Source organism: Bos indicus, chromosome 22, assembly GCF_029378745.1.
Source record: "Bos indicus isolate NIAB-ARS_2022 breed Sahiwal x Tharparkar chromosome 22, NIAB-ARS_B.indTharparkar_mat_pri_1.0, whole genome shotgun sequence".
NCBI lineage: Eukaryota > Metazoa > Chordata > Mammalia > Artiodactyla > Bovidae > Bos > Bos indicus.
Window position 1 is genome coordinate 60608091 of NC_091781.1, and position 26256 is coordinate 60634346.

Consider the following 26256-nt stretch of genomic DNA (forward strand, 5'->3'; position numbering starts at 1 on the left):
CCCTAGATGCCTTATATGTGTTAGTCACTCAGTCGAGTCCGATTCTTTGCGGCCCCATGGACTGTAGCTTGCCACACACCCCTGTCTATGGGATTCTCTAGGCAAGAATAATGGAGTGGGTAGCCACTCCCTTCTCCAGCAGATCTCCCCAACGCAGGGATAGAACCCAGGTCTACCTGCATTGCAGGTGGATTCTGTCTGAGCTACCCTTGTCAATCTATAAATCCCTGAGATGAGATGTGTGGGCAGAACTGATGGCCATGGTCAAATCTCACGGAGGGGCCTCCTGCTGTTTGGGGGATAGGGGACCTCGCGGGGTGGGGGTGGGGGTGGGGGGTGAGTCTCGGCGATCGAGCGCGGACCCCTCCCTGTTACTGACAGGTGTGCCACCCTGCCTTCATCATGCGTCACATGCAGCCTGTGGAGCGGCGGATCTCCACTCGAGTCAGCACTGAAGTCACCTTCGCCAGGCGGGCTTGTCGGCGCCCAGATCGCCGGGGCCGCAGCCCGGGTCCTGCAGAATGTTGGCTTCTGTAACTAGTTCCCAGCACGTGGGATGCTGCGGCCCGGGACTACAGTTGTCAGAGCCGCCCCTCCTGACTGTAAGGTTCACTCGGCAGGAAGAGGCAGGTAGGTGGTGCAGGTGAAAAAAATCAGTCAGGAGAATGACGGAAACAGCAAGATGGGCGCAGACTGGGAAGGAAGCCCGCGCATGCTGGGCGGGGCGAGTCCTCACACAGCGCAGCCCCTCTGCAGCGCCGGCGCAGCGGGGAGGCCGGAGCTTTTGTGACGTCACAGCCCCGCCCTCCTGGAGAATGGTTGCCATGGCGACGTAAACCGGAGGCCTGGGCTCGCGAAGCCCCGGGGCAGCAGCTCAGAGGCTTCGGAGGGAGCGCCGGCGAGCGGAGCGGGTGGGTGCGCTAGGGACCTGAGCGGGAGCCACCGGCGGGGTCGGGGCGGACACCTCGCGCGCCCCTCCAAGCCCCTGTCGCAAGGCTCCCTGTTCCTTACTCATCGCATAGCCAGCCGTCTAGCAACCCCTCTTCCCTTCAGGCCCATGCACCCTCTCCACACGCCCAGACGGGCCAGACGTGGGTGTGGGGAGGCCCGGCCCTACTACAAGCCGAGTACCCCCCGATTCCTTTCGTGAGGCTGCAGCAGGCATGCGGCTGGAAGGGTACAAGCTTTGGAGGCAAGGAATCCTGGGCGGGATCCCAGCCTCGGCCTTTCCTGGCTGTGACTTTGGACCGTTTGCTACTCTGTTTCCTCCTCTGCAAAATGCAGACTAGCTCCGCAAATAGTGAGAAAAAGCGCCGCGGTGGGGCCGAACGCTTGATGAGCCACCAGTCAGTGCCTTCTCTGGTTCTCAGGGAGCTTACCTTCTAGGGGAACTAGGTAATCGACCGTTGTTAGAGGGATACACCAGCTATTGGCAACTGGTCAAAGGGAAGAGGATGGGGTGGTGGGAAGATGCTTCTGGGGAGGGCCGGGCCTGAGTGCTGGTCGAGGGTGGGAGGGGCCAAGGCTCGGGCTGACCGTGGGTGGGCGGCTCTGCGAGCAGGACTAGCCCTGGGCGGCTGGAACCACGCGGGGGAGAGGAGGGAGGCGCGGCGGGTCGGAGCTGCAAGCGTCGTCCTCGTGGTGAGCCTTGGGCAGGCGCCCGCTGTTCTCAGCAGCCGTCGGCGGAGGGCGGGCTGCGGGCTGGACCCACCGGCTCAAACGCTGTCTCTCCCCAGGTTGGGAGTCTCCTCTAGCCGATGTCAGGTTTCTCGGTGCACGCTTCCTCCTCGGCGCCGATGTCCGAGAACCTGCCTCCTATGGTCTCCAAGAGCGTAACTTTCAACAGTAAGTGCTGGGCTGGGGAGGGCTTGCGCAGCGTCAGAGGCAGCCTTGGGGGGCCTGAGACGGTGGGTTCAAGGTGGAATCAAGGCGACAGAGATTCTAAGCCAGGCCACGGACCAGAAATCACAGGCTTTGCCGAGTTCCCTAGAAACTCCATGCTGTAATCCCTAGGGCTGCTGTAGCCAAGCCCCACCCCAGCCTGGGGCTTAACCCTCAGAGTTTATTGTTTTACAGCTGCCCGGACCAGGAGTCCCGGGCAGGGATGCTTCCATTCTGAGGCAGGAGGGGACCCTGTGCCCTGTGCCCTCCCAGCTTCTGGTGGTTTGCTTGCGCCCTCTGGTGGTGTTTGGCTGGTAGGAGCATCACCTTGGTATCTGGCCTCATCTTCACTCCATCCTCACGTTCTGCGTCTGTGTTCCTTTATTCCCCTTCTTATTAAGGCTGTGCTCACGCCCAGCGTGACCTCACCGGAGGTACATCTGCAGCTACTCTTTTCAAACAGGGTCGCATGCTATGGTGCTGGGCGTTGGGACTTCAGATCTTCAAAAGCATTCATTTGAGGGGGGAACACAGTTCACCCCAAGACAGGCCTCGAGGAGGGTGCCGCAGTGGAGGTGGGGCTCGCTCAGCCTTCCTGCAGCCTCAGCTGCTGGCCAGCCCCTCGCACTGGAGGCCCGCACCTCCTCCCCGGGGCTCCCGCTGAGTGGCCCCGGGCATGGCCGCGGGGCTGAGGGGCAGAACTGGCCACACACCCTCTGCTTCTGTTTACTGCTCCTGAGCTTCCGATTCCAAAGGGTGTTGAGAGCCCCCGTGTGAAACTCCACCTGCTTGGAGGCTCCGCTGTGTTCTCTCTCCCTCCAAGCCTGACGCCTGCTGTGCTCACACCCTGCACACGTCCACACAAATGCACGCACGGCCTGTCCTTTTCTTATACCAATGGCCACACAACAGAAACGCTCCCTGTGCCTTCTTCCCCGTTAACCCAGATGCTGTGCAGACTGCTCCTTATCAAACCTCGAGCTCCCGTAAACCTTTAGTGCTTCCAGCAAAGGCGCTTCCCCGTGTGCGGGTACCAGTCTCTGCTGGTGGCTGCGGTCCATGGCTGCCCCTGTTACACTGTGTGCTTTACCCCCTCCCTTTTTCTCATCCGCTCTGCTCCAGAGTAAACTGAGAAATGAAGAAAGGTTGAACTGGGGTTACCAGAAAAAAGATAGCTTTGAAATGTTTACAGATAACAAAATAACTCTAAATGCGCTCACACAAAACAATGCAACATAAGGGTGCTGTTGACTGAAAAAATATTTGCAACCTACAAGTTCAGAATTAGGTTTCAGTCCCTGGGGATATTTGGGCTTCCTGGGTGGTGCTAGTGGTAAAGAACCGCCTGCTGATGCAGGAGACTCAAGAGACGCACGTTCAATCTCTGAGTTCGGAAGATCCCCTGGAGTAGGAAATGGCAGCTCACTCCAGTATTCTTGCCTGGGGAGTTTCGTGGACAGAGGAGCCTGGCAGGCTACAATCCATGAGGATGCAAAGAGTCAGACATGACTGAGCACACACAAAGGTTGAGTTATGTTTTATTCAGTGAGAATCTGTAGGACTTCAAGCCTGGAGAAACACTGAGAGAACTGCTACGAGGAGGGGAGGGGAGGAGGCGGGTTATATGGAAGTTTTGCAACCAAGAGCAGGTAGTCTGAACATCAAAGATTATTGTTAATGAAAGAAAACCAGATAGCCTGGGTTAAGGAAGTTAGCGCTTTTCCAAGTGTGGGGAGACGCGAGAGTCTGGGCTCGCTGAAATCGTTCCTCTCCTGTGCCTGTCAGCTCCCTGGGGCCCGTGTCCCTCCTTTACCCTTGGCGCTGGTACCCTGGGATCGCAGGTATTGTTCTCCTTCCTGGGTGCCCTGGAGGGCAGGAGTCACTTTAGACTGCGACTTCCTTGTTTATTGATGTGGCGGAAAATACTCCATTCTCAGAGGGGAGGGTGCTCTCGGCCATGAGCTGGGGATGAGGTGAGGTGCTAGGGGAGGAGACAGAGGCCAGTGCGCACCAGCGTGTAGGGCCCTGGGGGCAGGGGGAGGACCGCTTGGCTGTGCTGGGATGATGGAGACAGCCCAGGTATACGAGCGTGTGACTGGGGCACCACTCCTCCCACCTTGAGCGGGGGTGGGGGTGGGGGAAATGGCCACAGCTCCATCGAGACATGGCTAGTCCGTGCCCTGGCGTAGAGGGCAGAGGACCTCGGTGGGGAGCTTGGCCTGGAAGAGGGGCTGGCCACACCAGAATGGAACCCAGGCTCCCCAGGCAGGGCTGGTGGGGGCAGGGCTGCAGGACCCCTGCTTCTGGGAGACACGGCCTGTGGCTGGTCCTCCTGTCTCTGGGGGCTCCTGGCATGCAGGCCAGAACCCGCCTGAGCCTCTTGGTTCGAGGGGTGGATTAGGGGGGAGTGATCACTGAGTGGATGGTGGTATCTCCTGAAGGCGAGACTGGGCGGGGCAAGGGGTCATTCCTGGTGAAGGAAGCTCACTGCTAGGGTCTAACCTGAGCAGGCTGGTGGGGGGGGCGTGCTCCCCCATGTCTGCACCTCCCGAGCTGGGGACGCCCCCTCCCCGCGTATAGGCGTCCCTTCCCCCGTCCGCTGCTGACTGTGGGGGTGGGGCTGGATGCAGTCCTTTAATTTGGTGATTTAGGGAACGTGGTTTTAAGCGCCCCAGTCTTAGTCTGGGGAGCTGCAGAATCGGGCTGTCTGAAGCCCGGGCTGGGCTGCGTGTGGGCGCGCCGGCTCTGTGCCTGGCACTGTGCTGCAGTACAGAGGTCAGGGGCACAGAGGCAGGCCCACTCTCAGAGGGCTTGGGGCAGAGTGACCTGCCATTCTCCTCTCTGCTCCTCGGACAGACCAGGCAGTCCCTGCACAGAGTGCCCCACTCGGCCCCCCCCGAGCTTACTCAGTGAGCCACCTCCCCAGCCCACCATCCAGGGCTTTCCTGGGGCGCCCACACCTTCCCCACCCTCCTCCTTCTCCAGCTTTATCTTCTAGTAGCCCTGGCCCCCTCCCCCAGCCAGTAGACTGTCATCTACCTGAAGGCTGGGGGCTCTTTGTATGCCTCTAAGGCTGCTGTCTTTTCCAGAACCCGGTATACAGGAAGCTCACAATGAAATTCTGTTAGGCTGCAAGCTTTCCCCAGGGGTTAGGACCTTCTGCCACTGCTTTCCAACGCCATGCTGAGTTCAGCTAGAGCGTTTAGATGGGGACGGAAGCAAGACTCTGCTCACAGATGACGTGATCCTGTATGCGGAGAATCCCTGAGAAAGCTGTGTGCTCATACATGAATGTAGCAGCATAGGAGAATGCAAGATCAACATACAAACATGAGTTGCGTTTCCATATTCCAGCCACGAACAGTCCAACTTGGGCATTAAGGGGCCGTTCCATTCGTGATGGCATTGAATAGAATAGATATCCAGAAAAGGGGTGATGTCGTGGGAGATGACCAAGCAAGAAGACCCGGGAGTCAGTCTCTCCACCAAAATGACTCTCCAGCAGGCGGGCGCTGACAGAACCCCGGACAGGAACTCTCCGGCTTCCAGGAGAGAAGTTAATGCTAAGGTGGGGGGATTCGGGGGATTCTGGCATTTTGTGGCGTGGCTCCAGCCTCCAGCCTCCAGCCTCCAGTCCAGCAGCGGTGGGGAGGGCGGCCTGAATTCAGGAACTCTCCAGCTTCCAGGAGAGAAGTTCATGCCGAGGCGGGGGGGTTCCGGGGGACTCTGGCATTTTGTGGCGTGGCTCCAGCCTCCAGTCCAGCAGCAGTGGGGAGGGTGGCCTGAGTTCAGGAACTCTCCAGCTTCCAGGAGAGAAGTTCATGCCGAGGCGGGGGGGTTCCGGGGGACTCTGGCATTTTGTGGCGTGGCTCCAGCCTCTAGCCTCCAGCCTCCAGCCTCCAGGCCAGCAGCGGTGGGGAGGGCGGCCTGAGTTGCGTGGCTTGCTGGTGCCAGTGTTGGAAGGAGAAGTCAGTTCTGACTCCACGTTGGAACTGTTTCTTTGACTTGCTTTCTGTCACTGTTGCCACTGTATCATACGGAATGGCCTGCCTCGGAGAATCCTGCCCCCTGCCTGGCTGTTAAACAAGTGCCTTTGTCCAGAACTCTGTGCACCTGTGGATGGCAAGGAAGAAACTGACACATCCCCCTGCCCGAGACTTGCCATTCTAGGAGACGTTTGCAAGATTAATGGCCTTTTCATGTTGCTTCCTCATCTCCTGCCATCTCTGATCTATAAAAGAACCTGGCATCCAGACCCCATTGTGTGGTTCATTCACTCAATTGTGTCCGACTCTCTGCAACCCCATGGACTGCAGCACGCCAGGCCTCCCTGTCCATCACCAACTCCCAGAGTTAACTCAGACTCACGTCCATCGAGTCGGTGATGCCATCCAACCATCTCATCCTCTGTCATTCCCTTCTCCTCCTGCCTTCCCAGCATCAGGGTCTTTTCCAGACCCCACAGGATGGTTATTCCGAGGTGCCAGCCTACCGTCTTCTCGATCTGCTGGCTCCTGATTCGAGTTTCTTTCTCGCCTCAGCCCCTCGTCTCTCGGCTTCATTGGCCCTCGTGCGGCGAGCAGAGCTAGTGGCACTTGGAAACACCAGGGTGGACAGCAGGGATCGTCCTCCACGTTGGGCTGAATGATTGCTGAAGGGCCACACAGGGGCTGGAGCCACTTCCCTGCCACGTCTGTTGGTGGGAATTTAGAAACGGGACCCCTTCTCTGGCTTTGGAGCCAGTGTCTTAAGGAAATTATTTTTACAAATTTTATTTATTGATTTATTTTTGGAGAAACCCAGCCCCCATCGCAGCCCCATCAAGGAGCACAGACCCGCGCCTTTCGCTTGCGGCACCTGGGCCATGGGGGTTTCTGGAGGGCAGGAGTGCCCAGGCTTGGGGCAGGTGGGCGTCGGGCCTGCGCTGTCCGAGCCCACCTCCCGTGTCTCGGTTTCGTCTGTTACCAAGAAGCAGCAGTGTCTCCTGAGTCTTGAAGGGACCGCTCCAGAGCTGACCCAGGGAGGCCCCAGGTGGGGTGAGCTCCTGCTGTCCTGGACAGGCGGGCACGGGGGAGATGCTGGGAAGAACCCAGATGAAGGAAGGGTGTGTGGACAAGCGCCATGGTGGCGAGAAAGGCACCTCGAAGAGGGACACAGAGCCTGCACGGCGGGCTGGGCCTCAGGAGTCAGGGCGTGGGGGCCGTGGGGGCTGGTGAGGACAGGTGCTGAGCGGAGGAGGAGGGCCTGGCTGTGGGTCTGGGGATGCTTGAGGCACGGATTTTGCTGAGCTACAGGCTCCTGTAGGCCTCTGGGGGATGTGTGGTGAGTTGTGGAGCGTTGGGGGAATTCAGTGCTGAGTGGGGTCATCTCCACAGACCAAGTGACCAGCGGGTAACGGCAGCCACCCACCTGCTCTCTCCCTTTGTTGCCTGCCTGCCTCAGGAGGCGCCGTGGTGTCAGCTGACAGGGGAATGGCAGGGACGGGGTCTCCGCGTCTTCCACTGCAGCCCCCGGAGGCCTGAGGAGGCTCCTAGCAGAAGGGTTGGCTGGGCGGGCATCAGAGGCGCAGAGCCTGTGGCCTCTGAAAAGCCGTCCTGCTCTGTCCTTAGGAGCAAAGGGGAGGGGTGCCCAACGGGAGTCACAAGATGCCGTCATGGGTCAGGCACGTGTGCTGGAACTTTTGTGGCCCTTTTTTTGCTCAGTCCTCAAAACTTCCTGGCAAAGTCAGTGTAATCATCTCAGGTGTGGGAGCTAAGGGTCACCTGGCAGCTGAGGCCCTAGGGCTGGGCCATGCCGCGTGCACAGCTGCCCCACGCTGCTGCCTCTTTTGCTGTGGCTGTCACCGTTGTGTCTCCCCAGAGCATGGCCCAGAACCCACGGACAATAGTGCTTCAGGCTCCGAAGAAAAGAAGAAGCACGCGAAAAACGGCAAAGGTAATTCTGGGCCTGGGGGTGCACGCCCATCGGGGGGGGGTGAACTCTCACCCTCAGGGACCTGGGGGTGCACGCCCATCAGCGGGGGGCGAACTCTCACCCTCAGGGACCTGGGGGTGCCCGCCCATGGCGGGGGGGCGCGAACTCTCGCCCTCAGGGACCTGGGGGTGCACGCCCATCGGGGGGGGGTGAACTCTCACTCTCAGGGACCTGGGGGTGCACGCCCATCGCGGGGGGCGAACTCTCACCCTCAGGGACCTGGGGGTGCCCGCCCATTGCGGGGGGCGAACTCTCACCCTCAGGGACCTGGGGGTGCACGCCCATCAGCGGGAGGCGAACTCTCACCCTCAGGCCCCAGATGGCCTCAGACGTAGCTTCTGGTGGGAAGGACAGTGAGAAAAGCTTCTGTTTTCGTTAGAAACTAGATTACTGAGACCTGAAGTAACAGGAACTAAGCAACGAAGTAGGATTGAGTTTTCCTCCGGTAATGAGAAGTGTGGAGGCAGGCCAGGGCTCTGTGGAGCTCTACCAAAAGCAGTCCTGCAAAATCTTCCAGGCAACAGGTTCTAAGTCTTTTTGCTCGACCTTCTTTACTTTCGGGTCTTTCAACCACAAGGTTGTTGCCTGGTCATAAAATGGCTGCGGTAGCTCCAGCCATCACATCTGCTTCCAGACAAGGAGAAGGAGGAAACAGAAGGGCTAACTCAGCCGTCCTTGGGAAAAGATCTTCCTCAGAAGCCCCACCCAACAGTTTCTTACCACACTCCATTTGTTATGGGGCCATCAGTATCTGCAAGGGAGGCTGAGAAATGTAGCTTTTCACTGAGTTGCAAGGTTGCCACCTGTTAGGAGATAGAAAGGGATGCATCTGGCAGCCACACACACCTTGTCCTCTGGGCCCTGCTGTGTCCTCCATGCCTGGACTCCCTCTTGGTTCCTAGGCTGTCCCCACCCCCAACCCGGCCCCACAAGCCAGTCTGCTGCTCCTGCAGAGGTGTGCAGCTCTGAGCATGTTCCCTGAGCCTGCCTTCTCTGGCCAAGCTCCCACCCTGGGGCTGGGCTTCCCTGTCCACCCTGCCCACCCCTACTCCCTCTTTCTTTTAGTTATCAAAATCCAAACCTGCCCAGTAGAGACTGAAGGTCAGTGAACTCGTGTGCTAGTCACCAGATAGGAAGCAGATAAGATTTAGCCACGTTTGCTTCACCTATTCTTCTCCTCTTTTTACTTTTTTTGTCTTTGCCAGAATATCTTACTGTTTCAAAATTTGTTGTCTTTTTTTTTGAAGTGTAGTTGAGTCACACTGTTGTGCTGTATAGCAAAGTGATTCAGCTATATACATATATACATTCTTTTTTATATTCTTTTCCATTATGGTTTATCCCAGGATATTGACTATCTGTGCTGTACAGTGAAAGTGTTACTCCCCCAGTCACATCTGACTCTTTGCGACCCCGTGGACTGTAGCCCGCCAGGCTCCTCTGTCCCTGGGATCCTCCAGCCAAAAATACTGGAGTGGGTTGCCATTTCCCCCTCCAGGGGATCTTCCCGACCCAGGGATGAAGCCTGCGTCTCTTCCATCTCCTGCTGTAAGGTGGGTTCTTTACCACCAGTGCCACCGGGGAAGCCCTTTTTGGGTGCGCTGGATTTTAGCTGGGCACACGAGATCTCTGTCTTCATGGTGGCACGCAGGGTCTCTAGTTGGCAGCATGTGAAGCCGTAGTTGCGGCATGCGGGGTCTGGTTCCCTGACTAGGGATCAAACCCGGGCTCCCTCCTTTGGCAGCACAGACACTTAGCCCCTGGACCACCAGGGAGGTCCCTGTGGCCTGTGTGAGATGCCACGTCTGTGTGATATCATCAGGTATTTGTCTTTTTCTTTCTGACTTCACTCAGTGTGATAATCTCTGGTTGCATCCACATTGCTACAGGTTTTGCCAGGATAAACTCCAGACGTCATTTCATTCCTGCAGTGTGCATTTTTCAAATATCAGGATCTTTCTCACATGCCCAGAAGCAGTGAACCAGACCATCATCGGATTTACCCAGTTGTCTCAGGAACGTCTTCCCACAGATTTGTTCTCATCCACAGTCATTTGAGATCTGAGCGCCTCAGTCTTGTCTAACCGAGCAGTGCAGCCTCCGTGTCCTTTTGCTCCCTGGGCTTCTGGTGGAGAAACGGTGTGCTCATCCGATAGCCTGTCCCTGTGGCGAGCACGTCTGCCCCCTTCCTGTTGGTGTCACTGAGGCTGTTTCTGTGGGTCCTGCATTTCCTCTGGCTCAGCGTTAACCAGGCTTCCTGAGAGAACCTGTGTCTGCCTGTGTGTGCACAGACCCCTTCCCAGTGGGCTCTGTGCTCTCACCTGCCTCCCTGGAAGCCACCTGTGAGCGCTGGGTTCAGCCTGATCCTGCACTGCTGATTCCAGCCGTTCACCCAACAGTCTCTTCCACCCATGATGCTTGCATTGAGCTGAGCATGACATTAAGGGTCAGGGGTCTGCACTGTGGCTTGCGGTCTGTCTTCACTGAGGCACCATTCCTATGCAGTGCGGTGACAGCCTCCAGGTTACAGTTTGATCCATTTTGATAAATGTGTACAACTCTGGGTACAGCCTCCACCCCGTTTGCCATCTAGAACATTTCCCTCCTTTCTCCCGAGGATGGCTGATGGTCTGCTGTCCCCATCAGTTCAGTGCAGTTCAGTCGCTCCGTCATGTCCGACTCTTCACAACCCCATGGACTGCAGTGCACCAGGCCTCCCTGTCCATCACCAACTCCCGGAGTTTACTTAAACTCATGTCCATCGAGTCAATGATGCCATCCAACCATCTCATCCTCTGTCGACCCCTTCTCCTCCCACCTTCAATCTTTCCCAGCATCAGGGTCTTTTCAAATGAGTCAGTTCTTCAGAGCAGGTGGCCAAAGTATTGGAGTTTCAGCTTCAGCATCAGTCCTTCCAATAAATATTCAGGAGTAATTTCCTTAAGGATGGACTGGTTGGATCTCCTTGCAGTCCAAGGGACTCTCAGGAGTCTTCTCCAACACCACAGTTCAAAAGCATCCATTCTCCCATGCTCAGATTCCTTTATAGTCCAACTCTCATATCCATATGTGACTACTGGAAAAACCATGGCCTGCCTGCCACTGGCCAGCTGCTGGGCACCCTCGGAGCCCCTGAAGCTCCCCTTCTGTCCTTGTTCATCTCCCCACCGGTGACGGGGCCTCGCTGGAGGCAGGAGCTCCCCGCCCTTCAGCACCCCCTAGAGTACGGGTCCTGTCGCCCCTCCTCTTCCTTCCTGCTCTTGTCCTGCCTGGTCACGTGGGGTCCTGTTAGGAGTCTGAGGTCCTGGCGGGTTCAGCAGGGGCTCTGTGACAGCCCTTCCATTTGCACATGCATCGCTGATGCGTCTGTGGGGAGAGATGGACTCCACGTGCCCCTCCTCGTCCACCACCTGCTGTTCTGAGGCTGTTTCCCCTGCGCGTACCAGGAGGACTGGAACTGCTGCTGGGATGTTAAACTTCAGAAGTTGTCACGAACATCTACCAGAGTGACTGTACCAGCTCACAGCCCACCACCAGGTTGTGAGGGCTCCGGTCACTTCACGCTGCTCCAGCCCTGGGCACCAGCCCTTCCTTTCTGGGTTACCTGGGCCGCTGGGCATGCGTTAGCATCCCATGTTCCCCGTGACCAGCGAGGGGACGAGCTGTGTTTACGGGGCATTGATGATTCTGTGCTATGAGGCACAAGCCTTCCGCCTACCTTTCTACTCGGTTGTCTGTCTCCTTATTTTAATAATTGCTGGGCTTCCCTGGCTGCTCAATGGTAAAGAATCTGCCTGCTAATGCAAGAGACGTGAATTCGATTCCTAGGTTAGGAAGGTCTCCTGAAGAAGGAAACAGCTAATCCATTCCCGTATTCTTGCCTGGGAAATCCCATGGACAGAGTCCATGCGGTCGCAAGGAGTCAGACATGACTGAGCACATACAAATTTCCTTTTAATTTGAAGATTTTTTTTTTTAATGATGAACCCTGTTTCTTCTAAATCGAGGGTAGCAGGAGAGCAACCATATTGTTGAGCCATCAGGTTGGCACCCTCTGTGTTCCATGCTCTCTGACACCTGGTGAGCTGGGCTGGGGGAACATCTCCCTCATGCCTGGGTTGGGGGCAGCAGGACGGGGTCCTTGGCAGCCCCAACCTCCCGAGCAGCCCGGCACTCTGCCCTCGCTGCTCCTGGCGGCTCCTGCAGGGACGGAGCCACTTTGCTGGCCTCCCCGCCCCCTGCAGGCAGGCCGCGCACACTCCAGGGTCAGTCGGTTGCATCACTTACAAAGGGCAGGTGGAACTTCTCTTCCTTATGGCCCCAGGGTTCCTGAGACTAAATGCGAGGACAGAGGGCCAGGAATGTAGCAATATCTGTGTTACACGGTCTCTCAGAGGCCAGGGATGGAAGCTGAACAGGCTAAACCAAGCAGGTAAGTTTATAGAGCTGGGAAGTCCAGGCACGGACTTCAGGCACAGCTGGATCCGAGAGAGCGTCTGCTTTTTGCGCCTGCTTTAGTGGGTACTTCCTCGCTGGGTGGCGGGGACGCCAGGACCCTGGAGGCACAGATCGCCCCTGGTTCTCTAACGGGACCTCTCCCTCCCCAGCGTCCAAGAATGTTCCTGACCAGCCAGCGAATCCTTTCCACATGTCCGGGGACGTGGACTTCTTCTTGCTCAGAGAACAGGAGCGGAACAAGTCTCTCTTGGTGAGTATCTGGGGGGAGCCTGCCCGCCTCGGCCAGAGCACTGGTCCCCCGCACACTCGCTCTAGGACAGTCGATGGCTCACGCTGCCTGTGAAGGCGCCTCGACTCCGCCTGGCCCCGGCTCTCTCCTCCTCCTCTTACCAGCGTCACCGCTGCCATTCCCGGGCTGTCTTCAGGGGGCCCCCAGGGAGCGTCTGTCCCAGAGGCTTAGCCAGCGTGCCTCATCTTCTGTGGAACCTGGTGTAGACGCCATCCCCTCCCGACACCCTCTCTGGGCCCCAGGCCCTGGGAGACCCTCCACATGCTCTAGCCTTGCAAAGTCCCCTCTCACTGGACTTCCTGGGGGCCAGACACGTGCACACACACGTGCACACACACAGCTGTGTCTCTGCGTGCGTGGGGGTCTCAGGGTCAGCCCTGTCCCCAGCGCACGCTGTGTCTTCACGCCGGCAGTCTCTTGCACCCCCATGCGCCCAGTTAGTCTGCCCCTCCACTGCCCTGCATCATGACGGACCTCACCCCGCCAGGCTGAGGGGACTCACCCAGTGGGCCGTGTTTCTGGGACACATGGTCAGAGGCACAGGCGTGGCCAGTGTCCCGGGCTCCCTCAGGGGTGGCCTGTGTGCCCCCAGCTCAGGGCTCAGCCTCTGAGATTCCTCAGGCAGCGGCTCCCTCTGCCACCCTGACCAGGACCAGGGACACTTGGGGATGGGTAGGGCCTCCGGCTCCAGCCCAGACCTGATCAGGATTCCGCGGGGTGCCAGTCATGCTCCCACCTCCCGCCTGGACGGAGGGGCGAGAGGTGCTCGAGACGTGCACCCGCACACGCGTGCACACACACGCACACAAGCACTGTCATGCCCACACACTTAAACACACAGACACGTGTGCACACCCCCGCACACGAGTGCACACTCACGCACAGACACACACACGCTGACACACACACGCCGACACACACTTCCCCCCCATCCAGCAGCAGCGCAGCCTGGACCTCCTTCTGCCAGCCTGGACCGGCCTCAGGGACCCTCTGCCTTCCTTCGGGGCCCTCTGCCCGCCCTTCCCACCCCACCCCCCCAGCACAGCCCCAGCCTCCTCACTCTGAGGAGCCTCCCAGTGCCTTCCACCTGCAGACCTTTTCCGACTGGAATCCTCGCGGGTGACTCTTTCCGTTTTCTTGTACCAGGACACACAAGTCAGGGCCCACCACGCATTAGAGGGGAACGGGCGTTGTTACTGGCAGGACCAGTGGGATGTCGGATTTGACCAGGGGAAGCCACATGCAGGCTCAAGCCAGCAGCATCCTCAGGGCCTGGGTGGCAGGAGGGGTGGGCACTAGGCCACCGGGAAGAAAGCACCCCCCATCCTGAGACCCCTCCCAAGTGAAGGACTGGGGTGCTACTGATCCCCAGTGACCCCCAGCCCCAGGTCACCCCCAGTAAGTAGCGAGCTTCCTTATCAAACTTGGAAACTCTGATGATCCAGCTTCTTTGAGACTTGGTTTGTCAGAGTTAGAAATCACAGCCCAAGACACTCGGTTTAAGTATGACCTTCAGATGGACGAGGCAGTGAGCGTGTCCCTGCAACCCTGGACTGGAATCACATCTGACCAGGGTTCCCCAGTTCCTCTGGTGCCCTGCCTGCCTGCACCCCGTTCTCTGCACAGAGATGCTCCCCACCCGAGCGCTTCCCCCCTGCACAGAGCACACGCGCGGGCCCCCACACCCCTCCAAGTGTGCACCTCCGCCTGTGCGTGTCCTGATGGGACAGGCGGCGGGGAGGGGCCAGTCCGTCCGTCCCCACCCAGCCCTGCCCTCCTGCCCGCCTCCCACAGGACCGCGAGCAGAAGAAGCAGCTGCGGGTGCATGAAAAGATGACCTACTCGTCCAAGGTGTCTGCCAAGCACACCAGCCTGCGCCGCGAGCTGCAGCTGGAGGACGAGACGGAGGACCAGGAGGAGCGGGCCGAGCAGCTGCGCAGCTTCCACGAGCAGGTGGCCTGGAAGCTCGCCATGACCCGAGGTGCACCCCACCCCCGCTCTGTGCCCCGCGGTCCCCAGCCCCGGTCTCCAGGCCCGCCTTTGCCCTTCCTATAGAGCAGTGCTTTGAGCGGGCTTGAGCCATGCGGGGTTGTGGTGTGGTGTGTGTATGTGTGGGGGGCAACAGGCCTTCTTTATGCCTGACCTCTGCCTCCCAGGCCGCAAGGATCAGTTCCAGATGGACTGCCACCCTAGCAGCCTTTAAACCCTGGCGGTGTGTGCAGTCGGAATGCTGAGCTGCGCCGTGAGGGCAGGCTTCACTGTGTGTCGAATGTAGGCATCTCACCTGGCTTGTCTGTCCTGGGCAAGTCAGCTTTGTCCTGCTGCTGCCTCTTCTGCTGCTGACTAGCCTCGTGGGTCCCGGGGTTCAGTGTCTTCACTCACTGCATGTAGTGAGAGGCAGCTGTGTGTGAGCTGTTGTTATTTTCATCACCCGGTAAGAAGTCTGAAGGGCTTCCCTGGTGGCTCAGATAGTAAAGAATCTGCCTGCAACACAGGACACCCGGGTTTGATTCCTGGGTTGGAAACATCCCCTGGAGGAAGGCATGGCAACCCACTCCAGTAGTCTTGCCTGGAGAATCCCATGGACAGATGAGCCTGGTGTGTGGGCTACAGTCCATGGGGTCACAAAGAGTCGGACATGACTGAGGGACAAAACAAGGAAGTCTGAAGTACTAAACATATGCATCAGTGTTCTCCCGATGAAGTATAGACCAGTAAGCTTGAAAGAACCAGTTGAGGTCAGAGTCCTGGACCCCTTGGGCTCTACGGGCCCTGAATGTGAACATGGAGAGACCCCGGCCTCCGCCCTGAATGTCTTTAACGTTTCGAGTGAGGCACCCTACCTGTGTCTTCTCTCTGCCTCCACTGCCTGTTGTTGCTAAAACCCGGGAGTAGCAGGGGGCATCCAAGTGGGCAAGACTGGACCCAGCAGGTCTGACTTCCTCGAGGAGTTCAGGATGGCCAGGCCAGGCGTCTCGACTTAAAACAGGCCTCCTGGATGCGGCACGTCCTTCTGGAAAGGAGCGGGTTTGAGGACAAGGCCGAGAGCCCACCGTTGCATCCACAGCGGGGGCACCCCAGCCCGTGCTCTCAGAAAGGCTGGCAAAGAGGCCCCGTGGGCCTTGGCCCCAACTGCGATGCCTCGCTGCTTGTGCTCCAGAAGGCGGCCCTGATGGCCATCCCAGCTTCCTCCCACCCGGCTGAACCCTGCCAGGGTGGACTTAGCCTCTGGGGGCTTGTACGTGTGCTCAGATGCTCAGTCACGTCTGACTCTTTGTGACCCTGTAGACTGTCGCCCCCCAGGCTCCTCTGTCCATGGGATTTCCCAGCAAGAACACTGCAGTGGGTTGCCATTTCCTCTCCAGGGGATCTTCCCAACCCAGGGATCAAACCTGTGTCTCTTGCATCTCCTGCCTTGGCAGGTGGATTCTTTACCACCAGTGCCGCCTGGGAAGCCTTGCTGGAGGCTTAGGGCGCCCCAACTAGAGATCTTGCTGCCTTGTTTTCTCTCTCACCACCCCATCCTGTTACTGTCCTGGCCAATAGACCTTTCCTCAGGACACCAGCCAGGTGAAACTTCCAGGGTGGGGTGTCCAGAGCCTCATTCTAGGGAGAAGGGTGCTACAAGCAAGAGCAACTGCAGTCAGACCCGAGGAGGGACTTCCCACCTGGCCAGACTCCAGCCATGCAGACTGCTCTGTATCTGCACAGCCTGGGGGCAGAGCTCGCTCTGTTGTGACCCCTGTTGTGACCCAGGCCTCAGGGCGGGCGTAGTGCACCTCCTGGCTCACAGGTCCCTGGCCACCGCCTGGGGGTGCTGCTCCCACTGCCTGCTCACCCCCAGATGCCTCGTGCCTTTCACTGCAGAAAAGAAGCTGGAGCCCAACAACATCAACAGCTACGTGGACCAGAACCGGCAGATGTTTCTCATCCAGGTAGGCTGGCTGCCCCATGGGCCCCGCGCCCTGTCCCTGTGGGCCCGCATGATGCCGCTCCCGCCCTCAGTACGCCCTGGACATGAAGCGGAGCGAGATCCAGCGGCTGGAGAGCCTGGCGGCCCAGGAGGAAGCCGAGCTGGAGCGGGCGGAGAAATTCCTGGAGAAGGACGCAGCCCTGTTCGATGAGTTTCTCAGGGAGAACGACCGCAGCTCCGTGCAGGCTCTGAGAATGTGAGCCCCTGCCTGGGCCTGGCCCAGGCCTGCACGCCCACCACTCCCCCATCCCGCCTGCAGTGGCCGTGGACAGACCCCTGCCCTCAGTTCAGGCCCCTGCTTGGCAGCTTCCCCGCCTGCAGCCCTGACTGAAGGCAGCGTGGATGCTCCCCTGAGCCCCTTCCCCTCCGCCCCCCTCCCCCAGGGCTGACAAAGAGTCCAAAGCCAAGATGGAGAAGATCCTGGAGATTCGTGAGCTGACCACCCAGATCATGAACATCAAGAGGTGAGTTCAGGGGGCGCACTGGCCCCTCTGTGTCTCCCAGGGCCCAGGGAGCTCCGTGTGGCACACCGCTCTGCACCCTAATCATGTCCAGGAGCCCCAGCCTTGTGGGTGGCTGAGGCCGAGACGTGGGGCAGGGCTCACCCCAAGGCCCTTCTGCCCTGGGAGTGGCAGTGACCTGGGGACTGAGCTGTGCTGCCCCGCAGGCCGGCCCTCTCGCCCACATGCAGGGTCCGGGCTGCCTCCCCTCCAAGGGGCCCAGGGATGGAGCCTGACCTCGCCTGTCCCCTCCCGGGTGCAGCGAAATCTCCAAATTTGAGGACATGCTGCAGCAGTACAAGGTCTACAAGGACTTCCTGTACAAGCTGTCACCCAAGGAGTGGCTGGAGGAGCAGGAGAAGAAGCACTTGGCTCTTAAACAGGCCAAGGAGGTGGTGGAGGCCTTCAAGGAGAGCCTGCTGCTGTCTTCGGTGGGGGACAGAGGTAGCAAGGAGGGGCGGGTGCACCTGTGTCCGCTGGCCAGGCCTCTCCCTCCCCAGAGCCCCACCCCCTCCAGGCCTCCCCCTCCCCAGAGCCCCACCCCCTCCAGGCCTCCCCATCCCCAGAGCCCCACCCCCTCCAGGCCTCTCCCTCCCCCCAGAACCCCACCCAGGCCTCTCAATTCCCCAGAGCCCCACCCAGGCCTCTCCATCCCCAGAGCCCCACCCCCTCCAGGCCTCTCCCTCCCCAGAGCCCCACCCAGGCCTCCCCATCCCCCCAGAGCCCCACGCCCTCCAGGCCTCTCCCTCCCCAGAGCCCCACCCCCTCCATGCCTCCCCCTCCCCAGAGCCCCACCCCCCTCCAGGCCTCTCCCTCCCCCCAGAGCCCCACCCAGGCCTCTCAATTCCCCAGAGCCCCCCCAGGCCTCCCCATCCCCCAGAGCCCCCCACCCCCTCCAGGCCTCTCCATCCCCAGAGTCCCCCCACCCAGGCCTCTCCCTCCCCAGAGCCCCACCCCCTCCATGCCTCTCCATCCCCCCAGAGCCCCACCCAGGCCTCCCCATCCCCAGAGCCCCACCCAGGCCTCCCCATCCCCAGAGCCCCACCCCCTCCAGGCCTCTCCATCCCCAGAGCCCCACCCCCTCCATGCCTCTCCCTCCCCCCAGAGCCCCACCCAGGCCTCCCCATCCCCAGAGCCCCACCCCCTCCAGGCCTCTCCATCCCCAGAGCCCCACCCCCTCCATGCCTCTCCCTCCCCCCAGAGCCCCACCCAGGCCTCCCCATCCCCAGAGCCCCACCCAGGCCTCTCCATCCCCAGAGCCCCACCCTCCTCCAGGCCTCTCCATCCCCCCAGAGCCCCACCCAGGCCTCCCCATCCCCAGAGCCCCACCCCCTCCATGCCTCTCCATCCCCAGAGCCCCACCCCCCTCCAGGCCTCTCCCTCCCCAGAGCCCCACCCAGGCCTCTCCATCCCCAGAGCCCCACCCCCTCCATGCCTCTCCATCCCCAGAGCCCCACCCCCCTCCATGCCTCTCCATCCCCCCAGAACCCCACCCAGGCCTCTCAATTCCCCAGAGCCCCCCCAGGCCTCCCCATCCCCCAGAGCCCCCCACCCTTCTCCAGGCCTCCCCATCCCCCAGAGCCCCCCACCCTTCTCCAGGCCTCTCCATCCCCCAGAGCCCCCCACCCCCTCTAGGCCTCTCCATCCCCTAGAGCCCCCCACCCCCCAGGCCTCCCCATCCCCCAGAGCCCCCCACCCCCCTCCAGGCCTCTTCATCTCCCAGAGCCCCCCTACCCAGGCCTCTTCATCTCCCAGAGCCCCCCTACCCAGGCCTCTCCATCCTTCAGAGCCCCCCCACCAGGCTTCCCCATTCCCCAGAGCCCCCCACCCTCCTCCAGGCCTCCCCATCCCCCAGAGCACCCACCCCTGGGTCAGGCCTCTCCATCCCCCAGAGCCCCCCCAACCCCCACTGCTCAGCCCACAGGCTCTGGGAGGTTGGCCAGCTCTCTGAGCAGTCCTGCCGCTTGGGGAGTCCCTGGGCAAGTACTTGGGACCCTGAGCCTCTCCTGGCTTCCCACAGGACCAGAGACCAAGGGCAAGCTGAGCTCCAGAGGTATGTGGCGGCCCCCAGCTGGAGGAGCCTCTCTCTGGGCGGGGGGTGGGCAGGTGGACAGCCCCCTCTGCTTCCCCCAGAGGGGCAGAACTCCAGGAGGCCTGCCAAGCTCCTGCAAATGATGCAGCTGCACCAGGCACTGCCCAGCACTGCCAGCCAGCAGCAGGGCACCCTGCCCAGCATGCCCAGCGGGGTGGAGTCCAAAAGGTGAGTGGGCGTGGGGAGGGAGTGGTGGAGGAGACTGGCCTGCTGGGGAGTGGCCCCCAGTGGCACCAGCTTGGGGTGCCTGGAACAGGGGAGAGGCTGAGGAAGGGCCGTGTCCAGCCTGGAGGGTCTAGAGTTAAACGTAAGCCTGAAAATCGAGGTGTTTCCTGAGCAGACGCTTATGTTCGTGTGATTTGGTGAACTTGAGTTTGGGATGGCCCACGTGGGTGCTGCTGGGACAGTCAAAGGTGCATGGAGGAGGCAGCTGGGGGGATGCTTGGGAGAGGACCCACCTGCCTGGACCCTCAGAGTCCAGAGTGCTGGCCGGGGGCTGACAGAGCCCCTAAACCTTGAAAGGGAAGCAGGAAGTCTGGATTTTCATATACAATATCCCAGACTTTAGTCATGACAGTTATTTTCAAGTCTTATGCAAAACACGGTAAGGGACAAACCAACCGGCCAGATCCAGCCCCGATGACTCACCCCGTAGCCCCTGCAACACCCCCTCGGGGACCACTGAGCCACCCTGGGACCTGTCCTGAATGTCTTCCTGTGATTCCCTGACACCCCTGCCCCCACCCCCGCCACTGACCACAGGACACGCCTGCCCCACGCCGCCTCCGGGGCCCCTGCTCCTCCAGCGGTCACTGTGCATCCCAGCCTCTCTTGGCGGGCTCCCCACGAGGTGCGGAGGGGCACGGGAGCCTGACAGCCAGGCAGGGCTGCACCCTCGCTTTGCCTCGAGTCCCCGCCCTGGGGTCCGGGGCTGCAGAGGCCAGGAGGTTTCAGCAGGGCGCCGACACGATCAGACTTGGGTCTTGTACCTTTCTCTCTGATTTTGTGGCGCGCTTGGCGAATCACCAAGCCCAAGGCCAGGCACGTGCAGAGGTTAGCTCTGGTCCCCGTAACCCCTCCGGGCAGGGCTGTGGTCTCCAGCTCTGGGGGCGGATGTGCGTGCCTCCTCTGGCGAGATGTCCTCAGCCTTGGAGCTCCCGGCGGCAGGGAAGGTCCCTGGGAGCAGAGGTCTGGGACCTCGGCCTGCCAGCCCCGTGACCATGGCCACTGTGCACATTTGGGCAGGTCGTGGGCCGCACAAGGCATTTGGCCAGGAGGCCGAATCAGAGCTGAAGCCCAGCCCGGCCCCAGGCTGTGTCCCGGAAGGAAGTCTCGGAAGGGCACCTTCCAGGCCAAGGGTGACCCGGGCAGGCGGCCGGCTTTCTGATGGCAGGTTTCTCATGTGGCGATTCAGTGGCACCGTGTGCCTGGGGCTTCCCTGGTGGCTCAGGCGTTAAATCTGCCTGCCGATGCAGGAGATGCAGGTTCAGTTCCTGGTTTGGGAAGATCCCCTGGAGGAGGAAATAGCAACCCATTCCAGTATTCTTGCCTGAGAAATCCCATGGACAGAGGAGCCTGGTGGGCTGTAGTCCATGGGGTCGCAGAGTCGGACATGACTCTGACTACACAATAAAATCGATGTGCATACAGCTGTGAGAGGGGCCAGCGATGACACGTCCTAAGGAGGGAGCGGGGCAGCGAAAGCCCAGGTGTGAGGGAAAGAGCAGGGACCAGGGAGGGGCCTGGCAGTGGGAGCCGTGGGTCTGAGGTCGGGTTGGCTCTTGGATTGCAGGAAGGAGCTGCTGGGGCGGGAGTCTTGAGGTAGGAGCCGCGCTTTATTCTAACTAGAGTGAGAGGGACTGACGGTGCGGTGTGACCGCTGGGGGCTGAGAGGAGGCTGGAGCCATGGCCTCGGCCACCTGGGGGACAGAGGATGGGATGAAGGCTGCTTGGGGAGGTGCCCCAGGCCCCGACCCCGTGTCCCCGCAGGTCCAGCTCCACCCTCCCTGTGCAGGATGACCTCGACAGTGACGATGAGGAGGTGAGTGCCGGCTCCCTCGGGGCTCCGGGGCCGGGCCTGCTGAGCGGGGGCCTCACCTGGCTCTGCTCACAGGAGCCGGAGCTATACTTCACAGATCCGCAGCAGCTCCTCGACGTCTTCACAAAGCTGGAGGAGCAGAACCTGTCTCTGGTCCAGAACACCCAGGAGATGGAGGAGGCCCTGGAGGAGCTGAGCTTCACCCTGAAGAACACTCAAACCCGCATGTAGGTCTCAGGGAGGGCTCCGTGGCTGGGCGGCCCACCCTGCCCTGTCCGTGGTGCTGGCCCTGCCGGCTCTGGGGAGAGGCCGTGTCCTCTTGGGCCCGGACCTGAGGTTCAGAGTGGGCCAGGCGGGTGGAGCCCTGAGGGGCTGACCTCTCCCCACCCTGGAGCAGCCTTCAGTCGGAAGGGGGCATCTCCACGAACACCCCCCAAGGTGGTTTTGTAATGTTTATTTTACTCAGCAGTAAAGAATCTGCCTGCAATGCGGGAGCTGTGGGTTCCATCCCTGGGCCGGGAAGATCCCTGGAGGAGGAAATGGCAACCCACTCCAGTATTCTTACCTGGAGAATCCCATGGACAGAGGAGCCTGGTGGACTGCAGTCCATGGGGTCGTAGAGTCCGACAGGACGGAAGCGACTGAGCACATGCACAGTTATTTTACTAACGATTATAAAGATTAGCGCTGTTCTCTGTTATTTAATAGTAACACGGGCCAAGCTACTTGACTCTCCAGCCTTCGTCATGTAGTGTTTTCTGCCCAGCATTGGCTCAGAGTAAGTTTTCTGGAACAGAGAGGCCTCAGTTTTGTTGTTGACACCAAGCCCTGCCGGCCCCGTTTGGGCAGGGTCTGGCTCCAGGTGAGGCCAGCTGGGAGCAGGGGATCACCTCTTTACTCCCGAACCTTGAGTAAGCACCCATTCTGGATCAGGCCAGGGTCTGGGCCCTTCATGAATAAGGTGAACCGTGCCCCATGAGCTGGCAGCCCAGGGGAGCCAACTTAGAGGCTTGCAGATTTGCCTTGTGGGTAGTAACACGTGCTAGGAGTAGAGAGTCCTATGAGGAGGCTGGAGTGGAGGTTGGCGGCAGATGGGAGAGGGTAGGGGAGGCTCCCAGGGAAGGTGTCCTTTCAGCCACGGACTTCCTGAGTGATGGGACACCACAGGGACTCTTGGGGGAAGAGGGAGCACATGCAGAGGTCCTGAGGTGGAGCCAGCCCACAGCTTTGACTGTGTGCTCACGTCCTGTTGACCGACATCCTGCCTTGGATAATTTCCTACCAAGAGTCTCCGGAATAATGCTGAAACATGAGCTCTCAGGAAAAACTGTGTTTCCTGCCAGTGCAGGAGATACAACAGACTCGGGTTCGATCTCTGAGTTGGGAAGACCCCCTGGAGAAGGGAACGGGTGCCCACTCCAGTATTCTTGCCTGGAGAGTCTTGCAGGCTCCAGTCCATGGGGTCAAAAAGAGTCGGATGTGACTGAGCACATACACAGTGGGCAAAAGGCATCTTTTTATCCCAAACACCTGGGAAAGAAATAGAAGAACAAAATCACCCGCCCCCCCCCCCCCAACAATCCGGTCCATGTAGAAGGAGCGCTGGCTGCAGGGCCACTCTCGTGTCCAGGCAGTGGATGTGGAGGAAGCTCTAAGGAACAGGCTGGACTCTTGGCAGTCAGGTACCACCAGGCGATGTCCTGCTGACTCTGCAGTGGACACTCAGGGTTGAGGGGAGGTCCGGCCTCTGTTCTTATCCTAGGTGACCTGCTTGCCCCCCATAAGGGCCCAGGCCTGGAGGGGGGGTGTGTGTGAGCTGCAGGTGGTCCCCCTGGCCACCCGCCTCTGAAAGCCTGGGGGGGCTGGGCGGGCCAGCTCCACCCGCCTCACACTCAGCCTCCTGGCCTCAGCCCCACAGCCATGGGGCTGCAGCTGGAGGGCTGCCAGGGGGCGGAGGCCTGCACCCCGGCGCCCGTGCTCGCGACAGAGGGCAAAGGGGCCGCTCCCGTGGCACTTTGCCTAAACACAGGAAAGTGTCGGTAGCTCTGTCCACCTGGGTGGAGCTTCAGAACCACCATAGGGCACGGGGCACCTCTAAGCCCCACAGGCACAGCTGGCTGAGTGACCAGTGTCCTGCTCACTCTGGTCAGGACTGGCATGCTGCTGCCCATACTGGCCAGACCATGTCAAGTATAAGAGCCAGGGTTCCTGCTCCAGAAACCCCAGCAGATAATGCATGTCTGCCATGAACATGAAAGACTTAAGAAAAATTTAATATGTTTCATATAAAAGGTGATTGTTGCAATCCTATCCCTAGTGAAAATGAAAGTCGCTCAGCCGTGTTTGACTCTTTGCAACCCCGTAGACTATACAGTCCATGGAATTCTCTAGGCCAGAATACTGGAGTGGGTAGCCTCTCCCTTCTCCAGGGGATCTTCCCAACCCAGGGATCGAACCCAGGTCTCCTGCATTGCAGGCGGATTCTTTACCAGCTGAGCCACCAGGGAAGCCCCTAAGAGGATTATAAACTCGGGCTCGCAAAACCCTGTCCAGTGAATGTCCACGGCAGCATTGCTCCCAAGAGGTTAAAGGTAGAAGCTGCCTAATGTCCACAAAGCTTGGTCTCCCACACGGTGGACCACAGTGGTCGTAAGCAGACACGAGGCTCTGACCAGGCACGTTACAGAACAGACAGATCTGAAAACAGTGCTGGGTGAAAGAGCCAGACACGAAGGGACAGGTGCCGGGGCTCCGTATTTATGTCCAGGAGAGATGGAGTGGAGGGGGCGGGCTTCTCTCCAGTTGATGACACTGTCCTGAAACTAGATTATGATGGTCAGGAAAAAAATTGGACATTTCGAAAGAATTTTATGGAGAATTATATACCTCAATAAGGCAGATTTTGGTCCCCCCCCTTTTTTAGCATGGATTATTAAAGATGTTAGATTTCCCCTGCGTCTCACCAGGGCCTCTGAGGCTGGGGCTCTCGGCCCTCAGCATGCGGCAGGGCCAGGAGGCTCAGAGGTGCTGGTGCCCTTCAGGGACCGGGAGGTGAACCAGCTGAAGCAGTGGATCACCACGCTGATGATGTCCATCGCCAAGGAGGAGGAGACGGCCGCAGAGCTAGAGCTCAAAGCCCGCGTCTTCCATTTTGGCGAGTTCAAGGGTGATCAGGAGGTAGGGCCCCTGGACGGGCAGATGGCAGCGGTGGGCACGTGGCCATAGCCCCAGTAGAGGGTGGAGTCATCCCTGCCAGAGGGGCCCAGACCGCGGGAGAGCCAGCCCGGAGGCGCGTGCTTCTCTGGGGCTGCTGTGGTCCTTGCCACTCGCCAGACTCTGGGCTGGACCCACGGGCACTGCTGGGCAAAGGCCTGGGCCCAAATCAGAGCCATGAGCTTACGCCCCGTGAATGCGTAGCGCCCCAACACGCCTCCTCCATCCCTCCTTCCTTCCGTGAACTCATCTGCTTCTTAAGCACTCAGTGTGTCTGGAGGTGACCCTTCAGGGAGGCAGGCAGGCATGTCCCCAGCCAGGCCGGGAGGGTAAGAGAGCACAGAGCCCAGGGGTCCGGGGCCTGCACCCAGCTTCCTAGGTCATTGCTGTTGAGAGCCTCCTGCCTGCTGGGCACTGGGCCAAGTACCTGGAGGCCTGAGAGTGGGCTGGGCAACTACCCCCAGACTATCGGGCGCCAGCTGTGCCCTGTGCCCTCTGCCCCTCCCCCGCCCTCTTGGCCACCCCCGGGGACAGGGGTGTTGTGTCTTCTGAACATCAGAACAGGCTGGGGCGGGGGGGGTGGGGGGCTGATCTAGCCCAGCACTATAGAAAGCAGGCCACAGAACGTGATCCCGGGGGGAGCTGAGGGCAGCGCAGGGGCAGAGTAGGTCACAGGGCCTCGGAGGGCACCCCGGGTCCAGGCAGGAGCCCCAATAGGCACTGGGACCCGGGATCTGGCTGACCATAGAGCCCCAGGGCGCGGCCCTCTGCCCAAGAGAAGCCCAACTGTCCAGCTCTGTGCCCCCTGACTTCCCGAGCACCCCCTGCCAGCTCGGCAGAGCCCCAGGAGGTCAGCTGGCTGAGGTGTGGGGGCAGCCCAGGCCCGCGCGGCCCCGCTGGAGGGAGGCCTGCCCACCTCACAGGACAAGCTGCTGGAGAGTCTGAACTGCAAGGTGCTGGACGTCTACCGGCATTGCGTGGGTGGCCAGCAAGAATCCAGCCTGGGCACCGTGCAGATGCTGGCCACCATCGAACACCAGCTGGACGAGCTGCTTGAGAACCTGGAGCGCGTGCCCCCAGCCCGCATCGAGCAGGCCGAGAAAGCCAAGGAGAAGGAGAGGCGCCTCCGGTGCGTGGGGGGGAGCCCTGCACACCCCCGCCAGCTCTGGGCTGGCCCTGAGGACAGGGGCACGCCCTGGGGCTCCCCGCTAGGAGGGGGGTGTCTGGGGTTCAGACGGGGCCACAGGCTCAGCCCAGTGGGGAAGGTCCCTCCATTGGGAGAGGCATGTGGTGGCCTTAGGGACCCCGGGAGCGAAGTGATGGGTGACCCCCCCACCTCCCACGCCCAGCCGCCAAGGAGAAGGGAGAGCGAGAGGCACTTTCTGGGCAAAAAGCTGTACTGCCTGAGCCCAGGGAGGGAAAGGGCTGGCCTGAGAGCCACTGAAGGGGAATCAGCAAAGGGTGTGCCCCATGGGCCCAGTGGGGTGCAGGCCAGTTCCTGGTCACCTGGGTCATTCCGTCCCAGCAGAGTCCTGAGGCATGGCCATCTGTGATCAGCCATGTCTTTCCCACACACAAGGGCTCTCCCCCTGGGTCCCCAGACCCTGCTTAGGCAGGCACTGGACAAAGGTTTGGTGGCCTCAAGTACAGACAGGAGGACTCGGGACTACTGACCTTGCTGGGGCCTGGGCTTTCAAGGGTGGCGATGCATCAGTGACCAGGGAGGGGAAGCCAGGAACCTGGGCCTTCCAGCGGGAGATGAGCCCTGAGCCAGGCCCTCCCAACCAACCAGGGCCAGAGCCAGTAGGGAGGTGGGGCGGAGCGGCGCCGAGGCCTGAG

At 60.2% G+C, this 26256-nt stretch overlaps 1 protein-coding gene across 10 annotated transcripts in view; it reads left to right on the top strand.

Moving 5' to 3' along the window:
- Nucleotides 1-805: 805 nt before the first annotated feature.
- The window catches only part of CFAP100 (cilia and flagella associated protein 100), a 52355-nt gene continuing 26904 nt past the window's right edge, over nt 806-26256 (top strand). For 7 of the 10 annotated variants that reach the window (XR_011563110.1, XR_011563109.1, XR_011563108.1 and 4 more), the window contains exons 1-16: nt 807-911; nt 1285-1395; nt 1737-1845; nt 7741-7815; nt 12462-12562; nt 14396-14582; nt 16469-16536; nt 16607-16770; nt 16958-17038; nt 17337-17518; nt 19095-19127; nt 19208-19334; nt 21156-21207; nt 21280-21431; nt 24171-24381; nt 25341-25546. Coding sequence is in view for 6 of the 10 variants with exons in the window: in XM_019958083.2 (XP_019813642.2) it covers nt 1758-1845; nt 7741-7815; nt 12462-12562; nt 14396-14582; nt 16469-16536; nt 16607-16770; nt 16958-17038; nt 17337-17518; nt 19095-19127; nt 19208-19334; nt 21156-21207; nt 21280-21431; nt 24171-24381; nt 25341-25546 (1727 nt within the window). In the remaining 4 variants the exon portion in view is untranslated. Of the gene's footprint in view, nt 912-1284; nt 1396-1736; nt 1846-7740; nt 7816-12461; nt 12563-14395; nt 14583-16468; nt 16537-16606; nt 16771-16957; nt 17039-17336; nt 17519-18991; nt 19128-19207; nt 19335-21155; nt 21208-21279; nt 21432-24170; nt 24382-25340; nt 25547-26256 lie in introns of all 10 variants that reach the window. The other 3 variants (XM_019958084.2, XM_019958081.2, XM_019958080.2) reach the window with 3 other exon arrangements.